General features: G+C 45.7%; 1 protein-coding gene across 1 annotated transcript in view; it reads right to left on the bottom strand.

Moving 5' to 3' along the window:
* Window positions 1-18,092, bottom strand: part of ARL8A (ARF like GTPase 8A) — a 42,091-nt gene extending 23,999 nt beyond the window's left edge. Inside the window, exon 1 of the mRNA XM_090024964.1 lies at window positions 17,851-18,092. Within this exon, the coding sequence (XP_089881090.1) occupies window positions 17,851-17,973 (123 nt within the window). The 5' untranslated portion in view covers window positions 17,974-18,092. The remainder of the gene's footprint in view (window positions 1-17,850) is intronic.
* Between the last annotated feature and the right edge of the window lie 2,179 nt (window positions 18,093-20,271).

Below are 20,271 nucleotides of genomic sequence, written 5' to 3'. Positions count from 1 at the left end.
CTCACTCACCAACAATGGTAGGAAGAGCTCACAGGATGGCCTCTTTTGGAGCTTCATGAAACTTTACAGATGAAAGGACAGTTTTGTAGTTAAAGCACTGGTGACCCTCTGGCTCTGCCAGGCTCCCTGTGTCTCCATGAACAAGCTGCTTAGCACCAAGTCCAGGCAGGTATTTACGTGCCTATGTCACATTGTAGGTGGAACTTGGGTACCCAAGTTCAGTGATCCACAACAGTAAGTGATCCAAGTTAAGTGACCCACAAAAACTGCCTAATGCCTAAACACTTAGGAGACAGAGTCCACAGACTCCTAAAATTTTTGGCAAAACTTAAGTGTTTAAAAAGTTCACCCAACTGTACATGTTCAGAACAGTCACCACCTTGGCCAAGCCAAATGTGTAGATGACTAGCGTTTTAGGATTAAAAAAAAAAACTGAACACCCCTGAACCAAAGCCCCCAGAGGGGCCTGATCCAGTTTGTGTGCACAGCCCACACGTCACCTATGCTACCACCAGTGTTCAGTGTTGACAGACAAACTTGCTCAGGAACACAGCTGTGGGTTGGCATGGCGCTCTCCGCACAACAGGCTAGTGCAGGCATTAGCTACCTTTGGCCATCACAGGTTGCTACTTGCGATTCAGCCACTTCCTTGGGCCATGCCCCCCAGCAAGCTACAAATGCTGTGAAGGAAACAGACTGAAAAAGAAAAAGGCAGGCATGAGGACTGTGGGGGTGCCACCTCTGTTGCTGTGGCTAGACCATGCTGCTAGCCAGATACAGTGTCTTTTCAGTGCAGCTATGGCCTATGGACTGTTGGTTGCTGACCCATGGCATAATTAATGGTTACTACACTTAGCCAGGAGGTGGGGTACCTGGGTTGTGCCTTCAAAGAAGCGGGAGGAAAAAAAGTAACCCGCACACTGTCACGGTGAAGGCAGCTGTCCAGTCCTGAGACACTTACAAATTCTCCATCCTTCTGAGCCTTCTTACATCTCTGCACTCCTACACAGTGTATAATCTTAGCGAGGGACCATGCCAATTTTATAAAGTGAAGTTTTAAGAAACTAAGCACAATGAATAGCTCCAAAGTTAATAAATTTAACTTGCCATGACAGCTGCAACCTCCATCCTCTATTTCACTCTTGGTATCCCATGAGACTGCCAGCTAAAAGGCTGCTTATGGCCAATTATGGGGCTGGTAATGGTATGGACACCTGCTCCCTAGGAAATGGACTAAAAGCAAATGCATTTAAAACAAGGGTCACCAGCTGGTAATTTTTAAATCTGAGCTGACCCAAGCTAGTTTCAAACAAAGAGAAAGACTCCATGTATCCCATCACCATTTGCCTCAGTCATCCAATCCCCAATGCTAATGTATTACTGACTCTCTGATCCCCTCTCCATCTCTCCATCACACTGTAAAAAAGCAGAGAGAAGTTCCTGATGCAAATTTGCTCTTAAATTGTAATACAAAGGAAGCACAGAAATTATAAATAATATCAATCTTCACAGCCTCTCACTTTTCATCCATTTTGTCAGCTCAGCATGCAAACTCGTGGGGGCAGGGAATCTATAGCATCTCCAAAGCTCAGTGAAAGCTCACAGTACTATATACATGATTTTTATTTGTTTTTTGAATTTGCCTGAAGATTTCAGAGAGGTGGGAGAAAAGTGAAAACATCTGGGTTCATGCAACAATGCAGATAAATAGCATTCTTAGAACAAATTGGTTTTGAGCATTATTTGACCCTGAAGTACAATCTGAAAATCACTGATTATATTAAAGTGGTACCAATTCTCCCAACAGATCTACTACCCTTATACACTTAGCATCAGAGCTGCATCCAGTTAATGAACAACAGGCATTTCCTTTTTAGGAACATAGAATATAACTTAATTATGTTCATCCTGATTCTATTTCTTCTGTATTTGTGAGGTCAAGCCAGGCTTGACAGACAGCCATCACAATCATTTCAATCTGAACTGTGCATATATAACACCTGCAATGAGATAAAATGTTTTCCATAGAAAGAGTGATCTTTGTGACACTGTTGCCCTATTGTGCAAGTTTACATTTTATGCAATGAAGTAGAGATGGGGGTGTGAGAAAGCCACCTAGACTAAATATAAATAGACTCCTGAAAGGATCTGCTTGGCTAAATTTTGAGAAAATAAGTGTGCAACCACAGTCTTTAGAAGTACTGCTGTATGACAAGTAGGGAGATCTTAACTCACTATGCCCACCCTGGGGCTTCTACAGCTGCACAGCACCAAGTCTAGAGATCTAAGAGACCAGCCTGGGTGGAAACTAAGAAATTGGAAGAAAGGAAGGAAAAAAATACACCATGCCAAATGCAGTATATCCATTTACTCTTCAGAGCAAGGGGAACCAAAAATATGGCCCCCAGTGCCGTCTCAGTCTGAGTAGACCTACATGGGGCATAGCATGCTTCAGACCAGCCAGACAGGGCTTGGGGCACGTGCTGCTGGAATGGTTGCCACATGGGGTGCAGTCTGGCTGGGGGTGTGTAGTGCAGATCCCAGGCTAGCTAGAGCAGGTGTTGTGCTGCACACAATGCCAACACATCGGCCACACTGCACTGAATGTGGCACCTGCTCCAACCAGGTAAGGACCCACCCTGAATGCAGCACCTATGAGCACCATGCGCAGCATGTGTTCTGGCAGGTCTATGATCTGTGCTACGTAGCCCTAGGTAGACTGTGCCCCATGCAGCGCATGTTCCAGGCATGCACACAGCAGGCCCCAGACCAGTTGAAGCAGGTGCTGGATCTTGTACACTGGGGAAGAAAGTGATGGGAAGAGGTCTGTTGGCCTGATCTGGCCTGTTGACAGGCCCCGTGCCACTCATCCAACCCACAGAGCTGTAGGCTCTGAGCACAGACAAACTTACTGAGTGAAGTGCTTTCCTTCATTCCCTGCAAGCATCTGCAGCAACAAACCTATCCCGTACATATCCCAACTCTAGCACGTAGGATGAGCAAAGGGGTGTTTCAAAGTCTATAAAGAAGCTAAATACCTTTTATACCAGGGGGTCTCAACCTTTTTCTTCTTGTGCTCACACCCCCAGCATGGCATAAAAACTCCACGGCCCACCTGTACCACAACAACTGCTGGGCTTTCCAGCCCCACCTGCATGGCCCTGGAAGCAGCAGGCAGGGCTTGGTAGTGGGGAGCCCCAGGGCCCCATTCACCTGGGCAGCAGCAGCACAGAGCCTCACCCACCCACCCGCAGCGCCGCCAGCAGATGGAGGCCATGTGGCCAGAAAGGGTGGGCCTGCCTCTGCCTCCACCCTTTCCTCAGGACTCGCCTCAGTCCCAGGGCTGCCAAGGTAGCTCCTCCCCATGCTGGGCTGGGTGGGCACCCCAAAACCTACTCATAGCCCCCCTTCAGGCTTCAGTACATTTCCAGATACACACACAGACTACACTACAGAATTTCATACTGGCACCATTGCATTGATGTAAATATACCTGTGCCAACGTCCACAATGCAGACTCAGTCTTCACAAACAGTGCTCTATCGTGAGTTTATAGACAGACAGTACCAGCACCAATTCTGCGTTAGTTTCTCTACTGCTATTCCATACAAAAACCACAATTTTGTGCTGCTGATCAGGAAAACCCCACACAAACAGAAGCAGCAGCCACTGAAGACAATCCAAGAGGGACAAAGAAAAGGTAGAAAAGCAATAGCAAAGTGCTCTTTCAGAAGCATTCAGGAAGCTGGGAAGCCGAATACAGGTGCTGGATGACACTCATTTTTAAGACTCCTAGCACATGGAGGATTATATGAAGTCTCAAAGCAGAGTCCAGGGGCATCACACAAACTGCTGGAAGATGGACTGGAATTTAATGGGGGGGCTTGGCTCTGGATGTGATTAACAAATACCCCACCCTCACCTTTCATAGCAATCACCAGTAAAGATAAGGAAAGTATGGAAGTCTTTTGAGTCCTGACCACATTATTGCTCCACAAATTTTAATATAGGTGAATACCTACTATTAGAACAATGGGAGGCGTTTGAGGAAGTTGGGGTCTGGGGAAGCTGATGTGAGAAACAGGTTCAACTTTGTGGTGTCAGATGTATCAGATGGCGGTACTTCCCTTTGGTTGAAGGCACACACCCCACAATCAGTCAATTAAGTTCAAAGTCTAGTATCCTTGGATTTCTCACCGCTGCTCAGATCTCACAGAGCATTGAGGAATATTGCTTTCTGTGATCTCCAGCTGGCTGAAAGGCACTTTCCCACCCATACAAAGGAAGACCTGATCTTAGTTACTCATCTTTCAATTGGATTGCAGCAAGAGGTAATGGTGGTTGTAAAGTTTCAGAAGAAGCAAGTTCCAACTAAGAGACAACACTACAACATGGCCCCTCAGTAGGCTAGCATGAACACATCAAATCTATTCTTCATACTGACTTCCCACAGAATAATGAATCCAGTTCAACTTGTAGGTCCTACAATCCAAATGTTCAGTGTCTTGGGACAAGATACTTTAAAAAAAAAAAAATCATCTAAAGCTCATGGGTGAAGATAACTGGTCAACACGTTTGCACAAGGAAACTCTCTAAAAAGAAAGCTTGTCTGCATGTAGAGGGAACTATCTTAGGGCTAGTTCCTTCTACAGTCTGGGACTAAGGCACATCACACATCTCACCACCTTGTGCCTCAAGCATGGGGTAATTGTTTGACCTGGTCTTCTCAAATACATCACAGTATGCATTCACCCCCTCACAAAGATACTCCACTCTGGATGTGTCTACACGTGGATTAACGCTGGCTTAAATTTACTGCACAGTAATTTACTGTGCAACAAGTGGGAATAAGCTGGCATCTACACGTGCAGGTGTTAAGGTGCATTAACACTGGAGATGGGCTGACTTACGACTAAAGTTAGTCCCAAGTCAGTACACATACACAGTGTTACTCCACAGTAAGGCACCTACACATGTGTTACTGAGCAGTAACTAACAGGATGTGGCTTTGATACCTGCATCATGCAGGCATCACATTTATGCCCACATCACTGCAATGCACCATATTTACTGCACAGTACAGGCATACACATGTAGATGCATGCCTTTACTGCATAGTAATTTAGGTTATTAAGCAGTAAATGTGCACATGTAGACATGCCCTCTATGTGCTTCTCCCTGTGAAATGATGAACAAAACATAGTAACAGATATTTAATTCAGTATTGGTAGTTCTTAATTCATTACTACAACATGCTCACACTATGGTTATGGACATGGAATAAGAATCCTTGTAGAACTGGGCAGTATCTTATTACAGCCAGACAGTATCAGAACAGACTTGGGAATTAAGACCTTAAAGAAGGCAGAGGTGATGGTTCCGGAGACTAAGCTGCCTGCAAAGCATTAACATATTTTTGATATTAATGCATGTGAACTACACTCCATTTAAATCTCCACTTTGATCAAAAGGAGAACTCCCACATGAAAGAGGAAAGCCCATTCGAGATCTACAAGAAAAACCAACAAATGCAACTGATGACAGAGCCCAGGCCATTGTATATATTCCACTAGTGGAACGCCACAGAAACAATAGCTGTTATGGATTCACAGGCAGAAACGCTAGTTGATTCTCTGGCTCCACTGAAGGTAGGTGGGAGAAGGCTGTGTGGGATGCTCTAGGAGAGACTGTTAGAGGGTAGCTGGACATCGGGCTCCCTGTGAGGAGTGGGGACTGGAGGTCCCCCATGGAGGGGGCTGGTTGTGACCAAGGGGAGGCTGACCCTGGGAGATGGGGGCTACATGGGAGTCTGAATGTAGGTGAGGATTCTGTCAATTGTTTTACTATGCTCTTGTCAAAGCATTTGATCGCTTTTTCTTTTTTATACTTTTGTTCTTCCTTGCAATAAAGCCTTTTGTTTTTCTGTTACTTTACCACAGAGCCTGTGGTAAATCAGGATTTGTGGACAAATAACCTGAGCACATGCATTCAGCAGAGCCATGGACAAGAAGATTACACTTACAGAAACCCATGTTGCATTTCTAGGGGCACTCTGATGCCCTGGGGCTTTGTCACAATAGCTCAAAACATCAAGACCTACAAATATCATTGCAGCATTTGCGACCATTATTCTAGTGCTCTCTTTATAACAGATGAATGTGAAGAGTTTAACAATTCAAAACAGGCATTTTTTTCACTCTTTTTTCAAAACATTCTCCCAGTGCTATCACTGTATGAAACAAGAGGATAGCAAACTATAATTTTTACCCTTAATTACAGGTGAACAAGCAGTAAAAGTCCCCACAAACACAAACCACAGAGAAATTAAAATGAATATATTCAACAGCTAGCATTGGTAGTCTCATGTAACATTATGCACCTTTTGTAGGAGGTAAAATTGTAGTTAGGGCTGCAAGTAAACACTCATTGCATGTTTCATTTGCTCATAATCTTCCAGTTTCAGCCCAAAGGGGAAGTCTGGGGATGATCCATTTGGCTGATGAACCATTCACCTAGGGAAATACATACTTGGAAAAGATGCAGAGACAATTTTTTTTAACATAGGAGCCTGAGCTCATTAGGCATCTAAATAGAGGCACCTTTTTGTAAGTTGCTAAGCATGCAACTGCTCCCACAGGAACAGGATGGGAGTGAAATGGGAAGAAAATCTTTACATGTGAGTGCTACAGCAAGGTTTGCTCCCATCACAACGCAGCAAATACTAACCAGGTAGGAATTACACCATCTTCTGTTGGGCAAGCTCAGCTTGGAGGCAGTGTCTCTATTGCTGAAAGCTGCTGAGCTGCTTACCAGCAAAGTTGATAGAGGCAGTGATCAAATGATCAACTGAAAGCTAAAGTGACCAAGTGACTCAGCATCCTCCTGGCTTTCATTCCTGTACTCACAAGGGTGCCTTGGAAGGTCACAACTAGTATGAAGCTTATTCCTTCCTGACCCAGTTTTCAGAACCGCTAAACACTTGCAGCTCCTGCCAATGTCCAGTGGAGATGTGAGCGCTTAGCACTTTGGAAAAGCCGGAACTGTGGCAAACAGCTCAGCTTTGTAAGTATTTCTGAAGAGAACAAAAGCGTCTATGTAGTAGGCTTTATCTGCGGAGAGTTGATATGGATTCAACACACTCCCAAATTTCTATCGTGCTTCCTAAACCGGAGCTTCAGAAAACCACACCCATGCCACTTCTCTTGCAGCACACCTCCCAGCAGAAGGAGCAGCAGAAGTAATAACCCTTGGTCAAGTTTGCTTTGTTGATCCTGCTAAAGATGAAGGGGAGGTTGTAGAAGCCAAACAGGCCGGAGTGCTCTGGTCCTGAATGTCAAGAGTACCAAAACAATACTTTGCCTTCCTACTCTTCTCTCTTCCAACAGAAACTCTCTCTTTGATGTACACTGCATTTCTCCAGCAAGCAAGCCTGGATAAAGAGTCAGCTACATAGTACTACTGTGCTGAGGCAGTGATACAGGCTAGAAGAGGCTTTACAGGAAGGAAACCAAGAAATAAAGAGACAGAAGTAAATTTCATTGGTATCAAAGCAGCAATTCTCCAATTCATTCACTAACCAATTCACTAGAAAAAGGTAACTGTTCTTAAAAGAAAAACATCTATTCCTTATGCACTGGATTCTCTGTTTGAAAAGGAGCAGGGTGAAAATCACAAACCCACCCAACTATAGAAGTGATTTTATTATTCACCCCTGCTCAAAAGCAACTGCTGATTTTCAAGATAGCTAGCCAACCACACATGGAAGCAGCCTCACCAGTTACAAGGTTCTTCCAGAGTGGTATTTCAGGTTAGTATACACAGAAAAGACCAGCCCCAGAAAAGGCAGTACTATGCCATGACCATAACTTGCCAAACGCTTTGGAACAGTTTTCTAACATGGGTATTAATAGACTGCAGAATACTTCCCGCTGTAGTGGGTGAAAAGATTTAAAAAAAAACCATGCCAGTAAAACCACAAGGCTCATACAGTAAGGCAGCTTAAATAACTGTTCCTGAAAATGATTTGACTTGTCCTGTGCCTAAGTAAGCGGTCTAGAACTGTTTAACAGTTTTGGATCATCATTTCAATCCCTGACATGCAGAGGCCAATGTGTCACTGGCACTATTCAATCAGTACAGATTCCTATACCTTTCCTTTGGGAGTGTCTCAGATGCTTCTGTCACTGAGACATTACTTGGGCTATGCTGTCACTGGGAAGAGGTATGTGAAATTCTGTAGACAAGGCTCTGTGATTTTCATCTTGATGCAGATGATTAAAGTTGAGTCTATTCTCTCCCACCCCATGCTTGTAATTTACTTGAACTGGCTATATACCTGGATACATCACAGTGTCTTGCTTTCACATCAGGATTTTCTCCAGCAAGACTCATCTCAGTGGAAAACACGCAACTTTTCTACTGTGTATTTGTAACGTAAGAATCTCACTTGGTCTTAGTTTGACGAAGGCATAGAAGGAATGTTTCACTGGTAGGTATTGACTCCAGTTTTGTGTACTCTCTCTGGGGGAGCACTACCTAATGGTTTGAAGCTTGGCATGAAAAGTCACACACCTAAGGGAAACAGTCTAGACCAATGGTTTTCAACTTTTTTCATTTGCAAAAATCTAAAAAAATTCCAAATATACGTGCAGACCCCCCCTGAACTGTAAGGATTCACATACTTTTGATTGATCAGTCATCTTTTGCAGACCCCTTAGATATAATCTGTGAACCCAAGGTTGAAAACTGCTGGTCCAGATAGTCGGAAAGTTTATAGTAAAAACCTGCCACCCTGCAAGATGAAAAATTTACTGATGGGAATTAGTAATCCTCAACAGCCATCATTTTCAGTTCTAACGCCAACCCCACCCCACTCCACACCAAGTATTTTCAAGACTCCAGCCCTGTACCTACAGCCATTTGGTTCCTAGGACCAGTGAATACACGTAGAGCTAGTTCCTTCAGTGACAGCAACCTCCCTCCTTGGATTTATGTACATGTTTTTTTCCATCCTTCACAGCTGCTATTGTTTGCATTTGTCGCAGGCTTAGGCAGTACCTGGTGTTCTAGGAGCACTTGAAACCACTGAATTCTCTTTTGTTCCATGTTGATTTCTTTCTCAATTTGGGAGCAGCACAGAGGGCTTAAAAAAAGCAAGAAGTCAACAGCAAAAAAAAAAAAAAAAAAAGCAGATTTAAACCCTAGGCTTAGCACATGCTGAAACTTAGCTATCTCACTTCACAGGAATTATAGTTCTGCTTTAATGTAACTTGTATGTATTCAACATAATCCAGAGAGTCAGAAAAATGGAGAACCAAGCAGAGAAAGAGCCCAGCTCTTGGGAGAGAGAGCAGGTCATGAGAGAATCTAACCCCGAGACTAAAGGCTGCAAATCCACGTGTTTCCTTAATAGGCAAGTGCAACCAGCTTCCTCTGCATCCTCTGTTTCTCTGTGTTGCCAAATCACAGCTTGTCATCACATAATTGTCTACTCCTGCAACTCAAGGCACGAGGAGTCTAGTCCAAAGAAGCTCTCAACGTAGCTGCATCTTCACCCACTTGCCCAAGTAGTATATATTTTCCCCTTGGAGTGGGGGTGGAGGCAGAGGGGGACAGACATTGAGGGAAAGGAGAAATGGCAGCAAATGTTGGGACTAAGGGACTTCAGCAGCTGCTTCTGTCCTAAAGTGCACTGCAAGGAGGATTCTACAAAGGAAAAGGGAGGGAACTGGGGCCTAAATCCAGCCTGCCACATCCTGATGGTGCTCTCATGGATTCTCTGAAATTGATGCTGCATTTTAGCTCTGTCCAGGATTGCAGCTATGCAATGCCAGCACTGTTTTTTGGAATGTAAAAAAAAAAGTTATAATGTTTTCGTTAAGGGAAACTGATGAAACAAAAGAAATTTTAGCAGCAACAATGAGACATTCCCCTCTATGGGGAGCTAGAGCTGCTTTCTCCAGGTCCCTAAAGCACAAGGAAAGCAGTGGGGAGGAGGCAGTTGATCAGCAAATATGAATTACAAAAAAACAAATTGGATTATCCTACTCTAGAAACACTTTAAGAGATTAGTCTCAGGAGCCTCAATCACGCCTGTGTCTAGCTTCATCTGCCTCTTGAGGAAGGGCACTTGCTGCCCAAAACCTTGCCCAACAGCTGTTCTAAGTATACAATTGATCCCATAAAAGATATTACTAAAAATCCTTGCCTCTCCATCATTCTCATTCAAAGATATAATCTGAGATTCATCTTGCAAATTGTATTATGTATTATTTGGATTCAATTTGAGATCTAGTCTAGAACAATTGTATTTAGACATTCCTGTCTTGATCCATGTGTAGGGTTACACAAGGCATCCAAATGATGGTCTTTAGAAGATCAGATTCAGGAGCGCTAGAATTTATTAACCCATCTCAGAACATGGAGGTATATAATCAAGTGATTAGAGCAGAGAGACTGGGGCTCAGGACATCTGGCTTCTATCTGCATTCTGCCACTGCCTTGGGAAGCTTTGGTCAAGTCATTTGAACACGATTTAAACATCCTTGGTATAACAGGAATAGACATGTCGCAAAAAGCTGGAAAAACACTAATCAGCTGATGTTTGCAAGGGTCAAACTGGATGGGCTCACAGCAGTGTGGTATAGCTACTTTCCTGGGGGCTCCTTCTTCTGCTTAAGCTTTCTTTTGAAAATATCACCAGCCTTCAGGACTGTGAAAATAAGCCTGAAAATGGGAAGTGGTGCATCTGCTGACAACATGAAACAACAGCTCAGAGGTATGCCTTGCCCAACCAATTTCAAAGAAGTTTGGGGTTGATTCTGACACCTAAATATGTTAAGTATCAACACTTACTTATTTGCTATTGAATAATACAAGAGAGGTGACTTACAAGTGGAATCTTTTCTTGGTGTCAGAATAGTAAGGATGGAGTTTGAATTCTGAGATCTTGGCAAAGTTGCACACAATAATCTGGCCAAATACAGCAAAAGACAAGAAGAGATTTACACCTCAACCCATGAGTAACTTCTAAAAAAACCCCTCACTAATCATGAGGGGCAACCACAGCACAGTGGCATGACTGAAAAGAGCTTCTAGCAGTAAGAGTAGGTAACCTGCCACCCATGAAGCAGACAGTCTATTTTAATAAAACTTATTTATTTATGGCCTGGCAGTGTGGAGAGCCAGTAAGTCTGTTAGCAGGAAGTGGCATTGTGGGGGGGGCAGATCAAGGCCCCCACAGTGAGGGAAGGGAATGGGGCTAGCACAAGGGTTGAGGCTGCCCAGCCAGGGAGGGACAGGGTGCAGGATGGAGCTGCAGGCAGCTCATCAGGGGGTTGTGGGAGGGTGGGGAGGGAGGGTAGCTCCCTGCTGCTATGCACACACCTGGGGGAGGCATGAGGCACATGTGCACCCCAGATTTGTGCATGGGACAAGGGTGGGCTGCCTGCTGCAGGCTTGGGGCCAGGCGCTGTACCAGCTTCTTCCCGGTGGGGGGGGCTGTGCTCAGGGCATGTGGGCAGGCAGCAGAGGTGCCCTCATAGCTCAACCTCCCAATGCAGCTTCAGCCCTGGCCCAGCCCTCCTGCCAGACGCTGCTCTCCAAGCCGCTGGGCTACATTTCTGGCCACGTGCATGTTGCAGCTGCGCACATGCACGTGTCCTTTATTGGTGACATTATTGGCTATGCTGGCCAAAAAAAGCCGATTATGTCAATTTTCCTTTTATCAGCGGCAATCTGATATAGACCAATATATTGGTGCACCGCTAATAAAACTAAATAGTCACACATCTATCCCTAGCCAAGTGATGCCGGCCCTAGGGGTAAGAACTCCATCTTCCAGATGCTGACGATCTAAATCATGCCATGCTGCTGTTCCAGTGTTTTTTGTACGAAAACTGCTAGAACCTAATAAACTGAATAATTCTAGGGAGACTGTAACTGCATTAGTAAGAGTCAATTTAGGAAAGGAAAATAGAATAAAACAAAACTGTCCAAAGAAATAAAAGGCAGCATATGAAAAAATATAATATTTTTACTGGATGTCCCCCTTAAAGGATCTGCTAAGGCAGATGGAAAATCTTCCCAACCCTCAACTGAAATTACTGTTAAAACTTTAACAAATCTACAATCATGTGCTATGCGTTCAAGTATTTTAAAACAACCTAAAGAAAAATTATATTCCTTTACAAACACGCTTCACTTGCATCTCTGATACCAAACACAGCTTTCTAATGACCTGCAGGAAATCTTCCAGAGAAGAACAGGGAGGGAAAAAACTCAATTTCTAATGAAAACTAAACAGAATGTAGCTTTTGGGCTTTCTCTATACATACTGCTTTGAAATTTATCTCCGCAGAGCTAGGAAAGGAAAGCATTGGCCTGCCAAAGAATACAAACTAAATCTGAAGACAGAATCCCACTCCAGACAGAAATCTTGCTGTACTCAATACAACCGCACTAACCGAGCAAATCTTGTTCTCTGTACTGAACAACTGAACAGTGACCCTGTCATGTGCCCGCTGGCTGGAAGAGATCACCATTTCTGCAGTGTCATAAGATAATATCCAAGGTTCTGAAATTAGGCAAGTTAAAACTGTGCAGGAGAGGCATGCACACAGCAACTAAAATCATAGGCTGACAAGGCCCAAGCAAAAAGAGTAAGTGCTCCCTCTCTACACTCCCAGTTGCCAATATGGGCAACTGCTCACATTATATCCTCCAACTTTTATCCAAAGCATCTTTATATTTAAAACACAATGTCACAATCTCTCCCTTACCTTAAACTACAAGTTGTCAATATTATGGAATCGGGGCTATATACTCTATCGTTAAAAGCTGTAATTCATTCTTCATTTAAATCCAATTTGTTTCGTCTGTTAAATTCTGTCGGATTTCTTTTCTCTTTTATTTGTGCAGTTTGGGTTGTAAGAGATTTTAGCGAAATAAGGGGAAGTCAGACAAACTGTCCATGATACAGAATTTAAAATAATTCTCAAAAAATGAACACCAGCAATTTTGTTCCAAATGCTCTTGTTACACCAACTCCAAACAGCAATTTCAGATGTGATTTATTTAAGTCTTTGACAAGACCTCATGCAAATGACTCTTTGTGAAAAGGTCAGGGACTTATTTTTAGCAGATATCTGCTAGGAAGATCAGAATTTGTGAGTAACTGTTAAAGCCACTGTGTAAACGTTATCTGCATGGCAGATTTCAGAAATTCTGCTGGTCAACATCTGGACTGGATGAACTTGAGATCAGCTGACTGAACCACACTGCTGCAAAGCACATTATAAGTTTCACCGGCAAAGAAGACAGTTTACATGTCCTGCATGGAAACAGTTTACAACCTGCTTAAGCTCATCACGAAGTATTAGATTTAAATGCTACTATAATTACTGGAGAATGCTTTTTCTTATGTCTGTCATAGCAATACATATATAATCATAGGCCACATTCAGACCTGCAGGGCTGTGAGGTTTGTGGCACCATAAACTGCACATGGCAAACATTAAAATGTACAACTGAGATCTGCTGATAGTACCCCACCCCCCAGCACAAAAAGCTGTGCAATGCATGCACAACAAGCATGTGCTGGCACGCAGAGAGGCCAGGCCATCCGGAACAACACTCTGGCTGCTGGCCAGGCCTCGTGCTGCCTGACCTGTGCTCCTGCTGCTCCAGGTCACCAGGTAAGACTGCTGGGGCCAGCACCGGTGCTGGCGCCAGCCTCCAGCTCTCCCTGGCTGCAGAGCAGCCGGGCAAGAGCAATTTGTCCCACATCAAAGCGCATGTGCAGGGGCGTACGCTGTGGCAATTTGTGCTGCTGCAAGCACATGTCCCTGAATGTCTGGATGTGGCCATAAAGTGCAACTTCCTCCAAGTTCTCTGGCATGCAGATACACTTCCTACGCAACAAAATCTAAGAAAACTCCCAAATAAAGCCTGCTGATTTGAATTCACCACACCACATTACCATAGTATTCCCACATGATCTTATTGCACCATGTGCTGTGCAAACAAATTAAAATTTCCACACAAGAGAATTTAGAACTTGATATAATGATGAGTTAGGACTGCCAGATCAAGCCCCCCACGGTGAGGGAGAGAATGGGGCAGGGGCAGTTAGGGCCGCCAGGCTCTGGAATGGTGGGGCTCTCTCCTACCTTGGGGGTCTTCAAGAGGAGGCTGGACAGATATTTGGCTGGGGTGATATGATCCCAGCACCCGTTTCTGCCCAGGGCAGGGGTCGGACCTGATGATCTGTTTAGGTCCCTTCCGACCCTAAGTACTATGATACTAGGAGATATAAAAGGTGAAACAAATAGGAGAAAGCCTGGGGCAGAAAGGTAGAATGGCCAGGCTAGGAGAACAAAGGCTTTTTCTTTTTTACTATGGCTCATCTCAACCCTTACTACATACAGCATGCTAACACAGGTGGTGGATAAAAAATACAGATGTCACGCATGGAGTGAAGGCTCCCTGTGTCAGCCTACCTTCACAATTCTATTTCATTCACAACTTTAACCGTATTACAGATTTTGGTCTGAAAGCTGTTTTCCTTGCAAGTTATCTGACTGACAATACCTTACCCTATGCCATCTCTTCACCATATTGACATCCCTTTTTCTGGTTACCAGTTCTAATCTAACCCAGGAGCTGCTACTAAGTTTTTCACCTAATGGGGACAGAAAAATAATTAAAGGACCTTGCCAGACTCAGTATATTCCCCACTTCTCCAGTCCATGTATGCAAACCATGTCGTTCTTGGAAATTAGGTTTTAATTACAATGGCCACTCTAGACCCTCTTGCTTTCTGGCAGCTATTTTGCTGGCATGACCTCATTAGAGAGAAGCAAACCCTTAATAAATTGAGCCATTTTCTATCTGGCTTTACAGCAGAACTTTTCAATATTCTAACCCAGCAAGTGAATGTAAAGACATTTGTCTATAAATACACTATAATCAGAAGCAACATTTCCTCCTTTAGTTATCTGCTTTCTGAAGCTGAGTTTCTCATGCCAAACTTATGCCTATATCTCCAAAACCTGAGCTGAGGAGGAAGGGAAAGAAGAGGGCAGATCTGGAGCTTGCTCCTTGTTCTGGTGCAACATGAAAACTCCAATTCTAGGCGGTAAAAAGCATTTTATTTTTTATCCTTTAAAGTTCACATACAAAGGGAAGAAAAAAGTCTGGCACCTCATTTTTGGGGTTTTTTTTTTGCTTATTATGTGTAAAATCAGCCTGAAAACAGGTCACCCCCCTTCCCGAAACAGTCTTCTGCTTGTTAAAAATTCTAGGTCTTCTTGTCTGACTTGCTTTTCTGGGAAGACTATGGACAACTAGTTGGATGATGTCAGATACCAAAGGAGAATCCTAACAAACTGAAATCGAAGTTGTTAGACCTTGAGCTTTAAAAAACTGGTTTATATTTACTCAAAAAGGAACACTTTAACTTAAATATAAATTCCAGACTAGTGTGATTCGCTGCTGTTAATTACAGTTAACACCCAAGAACCTATAATAGTATAAAAGGTTCAGTGGCAGCAGCTAGAACATATCCTCTGTTTGGATCTGTCCCTTCAACAACATTAAGGAGGGGGTTTCAAAAAAAAAAAAACCAAAAAAAAACACCACACAACTTAAAAAAAGGAAAATGTAATACTACAAAATTGGCAGGGGACTCAGGAACAAGAACAGAACAAACTATTTTTACTTCACTGAAGAACTGACCATTTCAAGTGGCAGCATCCCTTTGAACTCAACTATGCGATTAACGGTTTGTAGGATTATGTTAGACTCTACACCCAATTTCCCCTCAGGTAAGCGCTAAGAGTGCACATAAAACAGATGCGTCAGCCAACAAAACTGAGAAAATAAGAGTTGGCATTCCCGATTATGCCAAAACAAGCAGAAAACAACTTCTTTTTTCAAACCTTCTTTATGCACCACAGCACAAGATGGTCTCAATGTTCTGTTTCGGCGTTGCCAGTACCTAGGGAGACCCCTTCCCTGTAAGATGGCTGCCAAATGCAGGAGGCTCCAAGTGCTTTTATAATTCCTACAGGGGCTTTCTGAACAGTGTACTGAGCAGAATTAACAAATTAGCACACTTGCTTTTGAACTGAGTAAATTCCCTGTTCTTCAGGCTCTCTCACCTGGGCTTTGCTGGTGCCAGGACTGTCCTTCAGGAATTAACACTGTTTTGCCTATACTGAAAGCTTCAAGTGCTGAAGGTAAATGTCTTAGGAAAGCACATGTGACACAGAAAATAAGAGCAGCAACTGGCTGGGGCAGTCTGGTAGCAATGCAAAGGATCCAAATCTGCATTTAGACTCTCAGCCTAGGCAAATAGGAGTCTGAAACTGGCAGCAAAAAAAAAAAAAGACAGGCCTCTAGGAGGATGGAGACTCCAGTGCTAGCATTCCCTTTTCCTGACCCAGGTACTAGTGTTGGCTTTGCAAGAAGACGTATTCTCACGACAAATCACTGCATCCATTTGTCATCTTGAGAAAAACTGATAAAAGGAAGAAAAACACGTATAATCAAGTTATTTTGGAAAGAACAAAACACTGGGGAACTTGAACACAGCCTGGACCCTCCTACCAAAACGGTCTAGTACACGTGTGCACTTTCGATGACAACTGCATTAAGGCAACATTCCCATTACTGACCTTTTATGCAGCCAAGGCTTTCAAAACCTTCGTTTCCCACCAGCCTCTCAAGTAAGAAACGGTTGCAGGAGGCAGCCCAGCAGATTGAACAGCACTGTCTGGGAGCCCCTGCTTACAGGGACAGGCAGCAGCACTCTGTAACTAAATGGCCACAAATAAACTGCTGAACTGCCTTGTAAAAGATGGCATGAAAATTTTACACCGGGTGAAGATGCAACATTAAGAATATATTAGAAGCCAACAAACTCAGTTGTTTCAGAGTGATGGTTTATCAGAGCCTAACATATCTCTAGGGTTCAGGGACCTGGTCTCCCAAGTGCCTGCTGTCACACCCATGAATGGTGCCAGTTTGATGACCACGTCTTACTGTTCATCCAGCGACACTAAACCCTTGCTCTTTGCTCCCTTGACTCAAAGAAGACACAGAAAGGTGCAACTCGACAACAGTGGGTAGAAGAGGCCAGCTCTTCACTTTCACTCGGAAAATAATGCAGCAACCACTGTGTGACAAAGACCTCAGAAAGACGATGGGGCAGGATGCCATTGCCATTACGGGCTCCCGTTTGAAACCTCTGGGTTTATCTTGTCGGTCTTGCTCATGTAGCCGTGCTACTGTTGCTCATCATTGTTAAAAGGATGCCAGGGCCCTGCTCTAGACGCTAAAGGGCGCTCAGGCCCTGGAGCAATCTTGAACGACTACGGGCTCATTGTAGAGGTCTCCCGATTTAAGACGCCTCCAGCCAGTAGGAGACGAGCGGGGGCGGGGGGGGCAGGACTCGAACCATCTGAGCCTCCGGATCCCCTTTAACAAGGGTCCGTGCCAGCAAGACCCTTGCCCTGCTCTCCCCCCTCCTAGCGCTGCCTCGATGGTGCACGGCAGCTTTTCGGTCTCATGGAGGCCTTAAGGCCACACCCAGCCAAACAGGGAGGCAGCCGGGGAGGGTGGCAGGCGGCTCCTGGGGACGCACCAGGCTCTCGCCGCCCATGACAAAGCATCTCTCCCAGTGAAGCCTACACTTGCCTCCATCTTGTCCGACTGCCGGGGGGGGGAGGAGGGGGGCGGGCGGGGGTTCCTATGGTTCCAGCCCCTGCGCACAGTGTCCCCCCGGGGACGAGAGAGGAGGGGGAGGGGAGGTCCCAAAACACCCCGGGGGGCACCTGCGGCCTCGCTCACCGCGATGACGTTGACGAAGGTGGTCTTGCCCGAGTACTGCAGCCCCACCAGCGTCAGCTCCATCTCCTCCTTCCAGAACAGCGCGCGGAACCAGTCCAGCAGCTTGTTGAACAGCGCCAGCATCCTGCCCGCCCGAGCCGGGCCCCGCCGCCTATTGTGTCCGCCCGCCGCTCGCTCCGGATGCGACCCCGGCTCCGGCTGCGGCTGCGGCTGCGGGTCCGTCTCGCGCTAGCGCTGGGCGGCGTCTGCGCCCCGCCCCTCCCCTCCCCCCCGCCACCTGCACCGCCCGCGCGCCGCCGCCCCCTGCCGCCGCGGAGGATGCACTGCAGCGCCCCTTCCCACGCCGGCGTCAAGCCCTCCCGTCCCCGCAGCGTCCCGCCCCGCCGCGGCTTCCCGGCCCGCGCGGCTGGCAGGGGAGCGAGCCGGAGCGCGCGGTTCCCCTCCGCAGCCCCACCGTGGGGCCGGGATGGGAAGTCAGCCCAGCTGGGCGTGTTCCTTTCCCCAGCGCAGCGGTCGGGCGAAACGTGGAAACAGCCGCACTGTTTCGGCTTGAAGTGAAGTGCGAAACGAAACACTCTTGTGTTCACACCCCGAAACCCAAGTGGGAAGGAAGGGTGCCGTTTGGCACAGCCCGGGCCTTTATGTCCTCTGTTTTCTCTTGAAGGGACAGAGCGGCGCCCTGTGACTGAATGGCCACAAATGAACGGCTGCTACGAAACCAGACGCCTTTGTGTCCTCGGGTTTTCTTTTCGGGAGCCACTGGTGCCCAGCAGCCCCTTTCATGTGGGCCTTCCTCTTCCTTCTCGCTCCAGCTTCACACTTGGCTGCTTTTTCTGCCTGTCCCCACATACAAATTACCCCACAACGAGGGTGGCCATCATAAAGGACTGTCCGGTTGTCCTCCATCAATATGAAACCAGATAACTTTATGTCCTCTACTTTTTCCCTTGAAGAGAAAAATGGAGGACATAAAGCTGTCGGGTTTCCTATCAACAGAGGACAGAGTAGCAGACAACCAGGATGTCCTGTATGACAGCCACCCTACCCCCAGCAAGCCCTGATCCTTTATCCCTGCCTGACACCACGAGGGCGATGTTTCACAGATTGGAAGGGGCCGAAGGGGACCTTGGAAGATCATCGGGTCCAGCCCCCTGCACCAGGCAGGAAAGACAGCTGGGGCCAGGTAGCCCCAGTGAGGTGAGCACTCAGTCTCCTTTTGAAGATTTCCAGGGTGGACGATTGCATCACCTCTGGAGGGAGCCTATTCCACAGTCTGGACGCCCTAACTGAAGATTTTCCTAATGTTGAGCCAGAATCGATCTTCCAGGAGTTTGTGGCCATTGCTTCTGGTTTTCCCCTTGGGTGCCTTGGTGAACAGTTGCTCACCGAGCCCTTGACATACTCCCCAAGTGTAGCTGCTACCAGGTCCCCTCTCAGCCTTCTTTTCTTCAGGCTGAAAAGTCCCAGGTCCCTCAGCCTTTCCTCGTATAGCTTGCCATGTCAGGCTCTGATCACACGGATGGCTCTTTGGACTCTCTCAAGCTTGTCCACATCCTTGTTAAAGCGCGGTGCCCAGAACTGGACGCAGTAGTCCGGCTGCGGTCTCACCAACGCTAAGTAGAGCAGAAGAATCACCTCCCTGGTTTTGCTGGAGATGCACAGTAACATCAGAAGTCCAGAGACTGATGACGTCCACACAGTAACCCTCTTGGGGAAATCAGGAGGCACGTTTGCCTGAGTGATAGAGTAGGATTGGAAGTCCAGGTAGAGGGGTGTTGTCTGCTGAGTGAGACTTGTGAGGAAAGGCAAGGTAATGTGCACGGGGAAAAATAATCTGAGTTTAACGTGGGATAATACAAACGCAATGCCGGGCTGTGAACACGCTGTTATGACTCAGAGAAGAGACCTTGGAGTCACTGCAGATAGTCTCTGAAAGCATCAGCTCAGTGTGCAGTGGTAACCAAGAAAGCTAATAAAATGTTGAGCATCAATAAGAAGGGACTGGAAAACAAAACAAAAACCGCACCATTTCACAAATTCATGGTGCAACCATACTGTCTATGGTTGTGGTCTCCACATCTCAAAAAGGAGGTGGTAGATCTAAAAAAGGTCCTGAGAAGGGCAGGATGGCTAGGGGTATGAAGCAATTGCCATATTGAGAAATACTAAAAAAGACTGTAACTCTACAGTTCAGAAAAGAGATGACTGAGAGGGGATATATTAGAAGTTGATGATGGGGGGGGGGGTGGATGAAGTGAGGAGGCAATTGTTATTCACCAAATCCCAGAACACTATAACTAAGGGGCACCCACTGCAATTAGCAGAAGACGGATTTAAAAGTAAGAAGAGAAAGTACTCTTTTACCCAGCGCATAGTCAACTTGTAGAACTCATTCCCACAGACGGTTGTAGAGGTAGGTAG

The sequence above is a fragment of the Crocodylus siamensis genome, chromosome 13 (assembly GCF_052110815.1).
Source record: "Crocodylus siamensis isolate JL-2025a chromosome 13, ASM5211081v1, whole genome shotgun sequence".
Taxonomy (NCBI): domain Eukaryota; kingdom Metazoa; phylum Chordata; order Crocodylia; family Crocodylidae; genus Crocodylus; species Crocodylus siamensis.
This window is presented reverse-complemented; position numbering and strand designations above follow the sequence as displayed.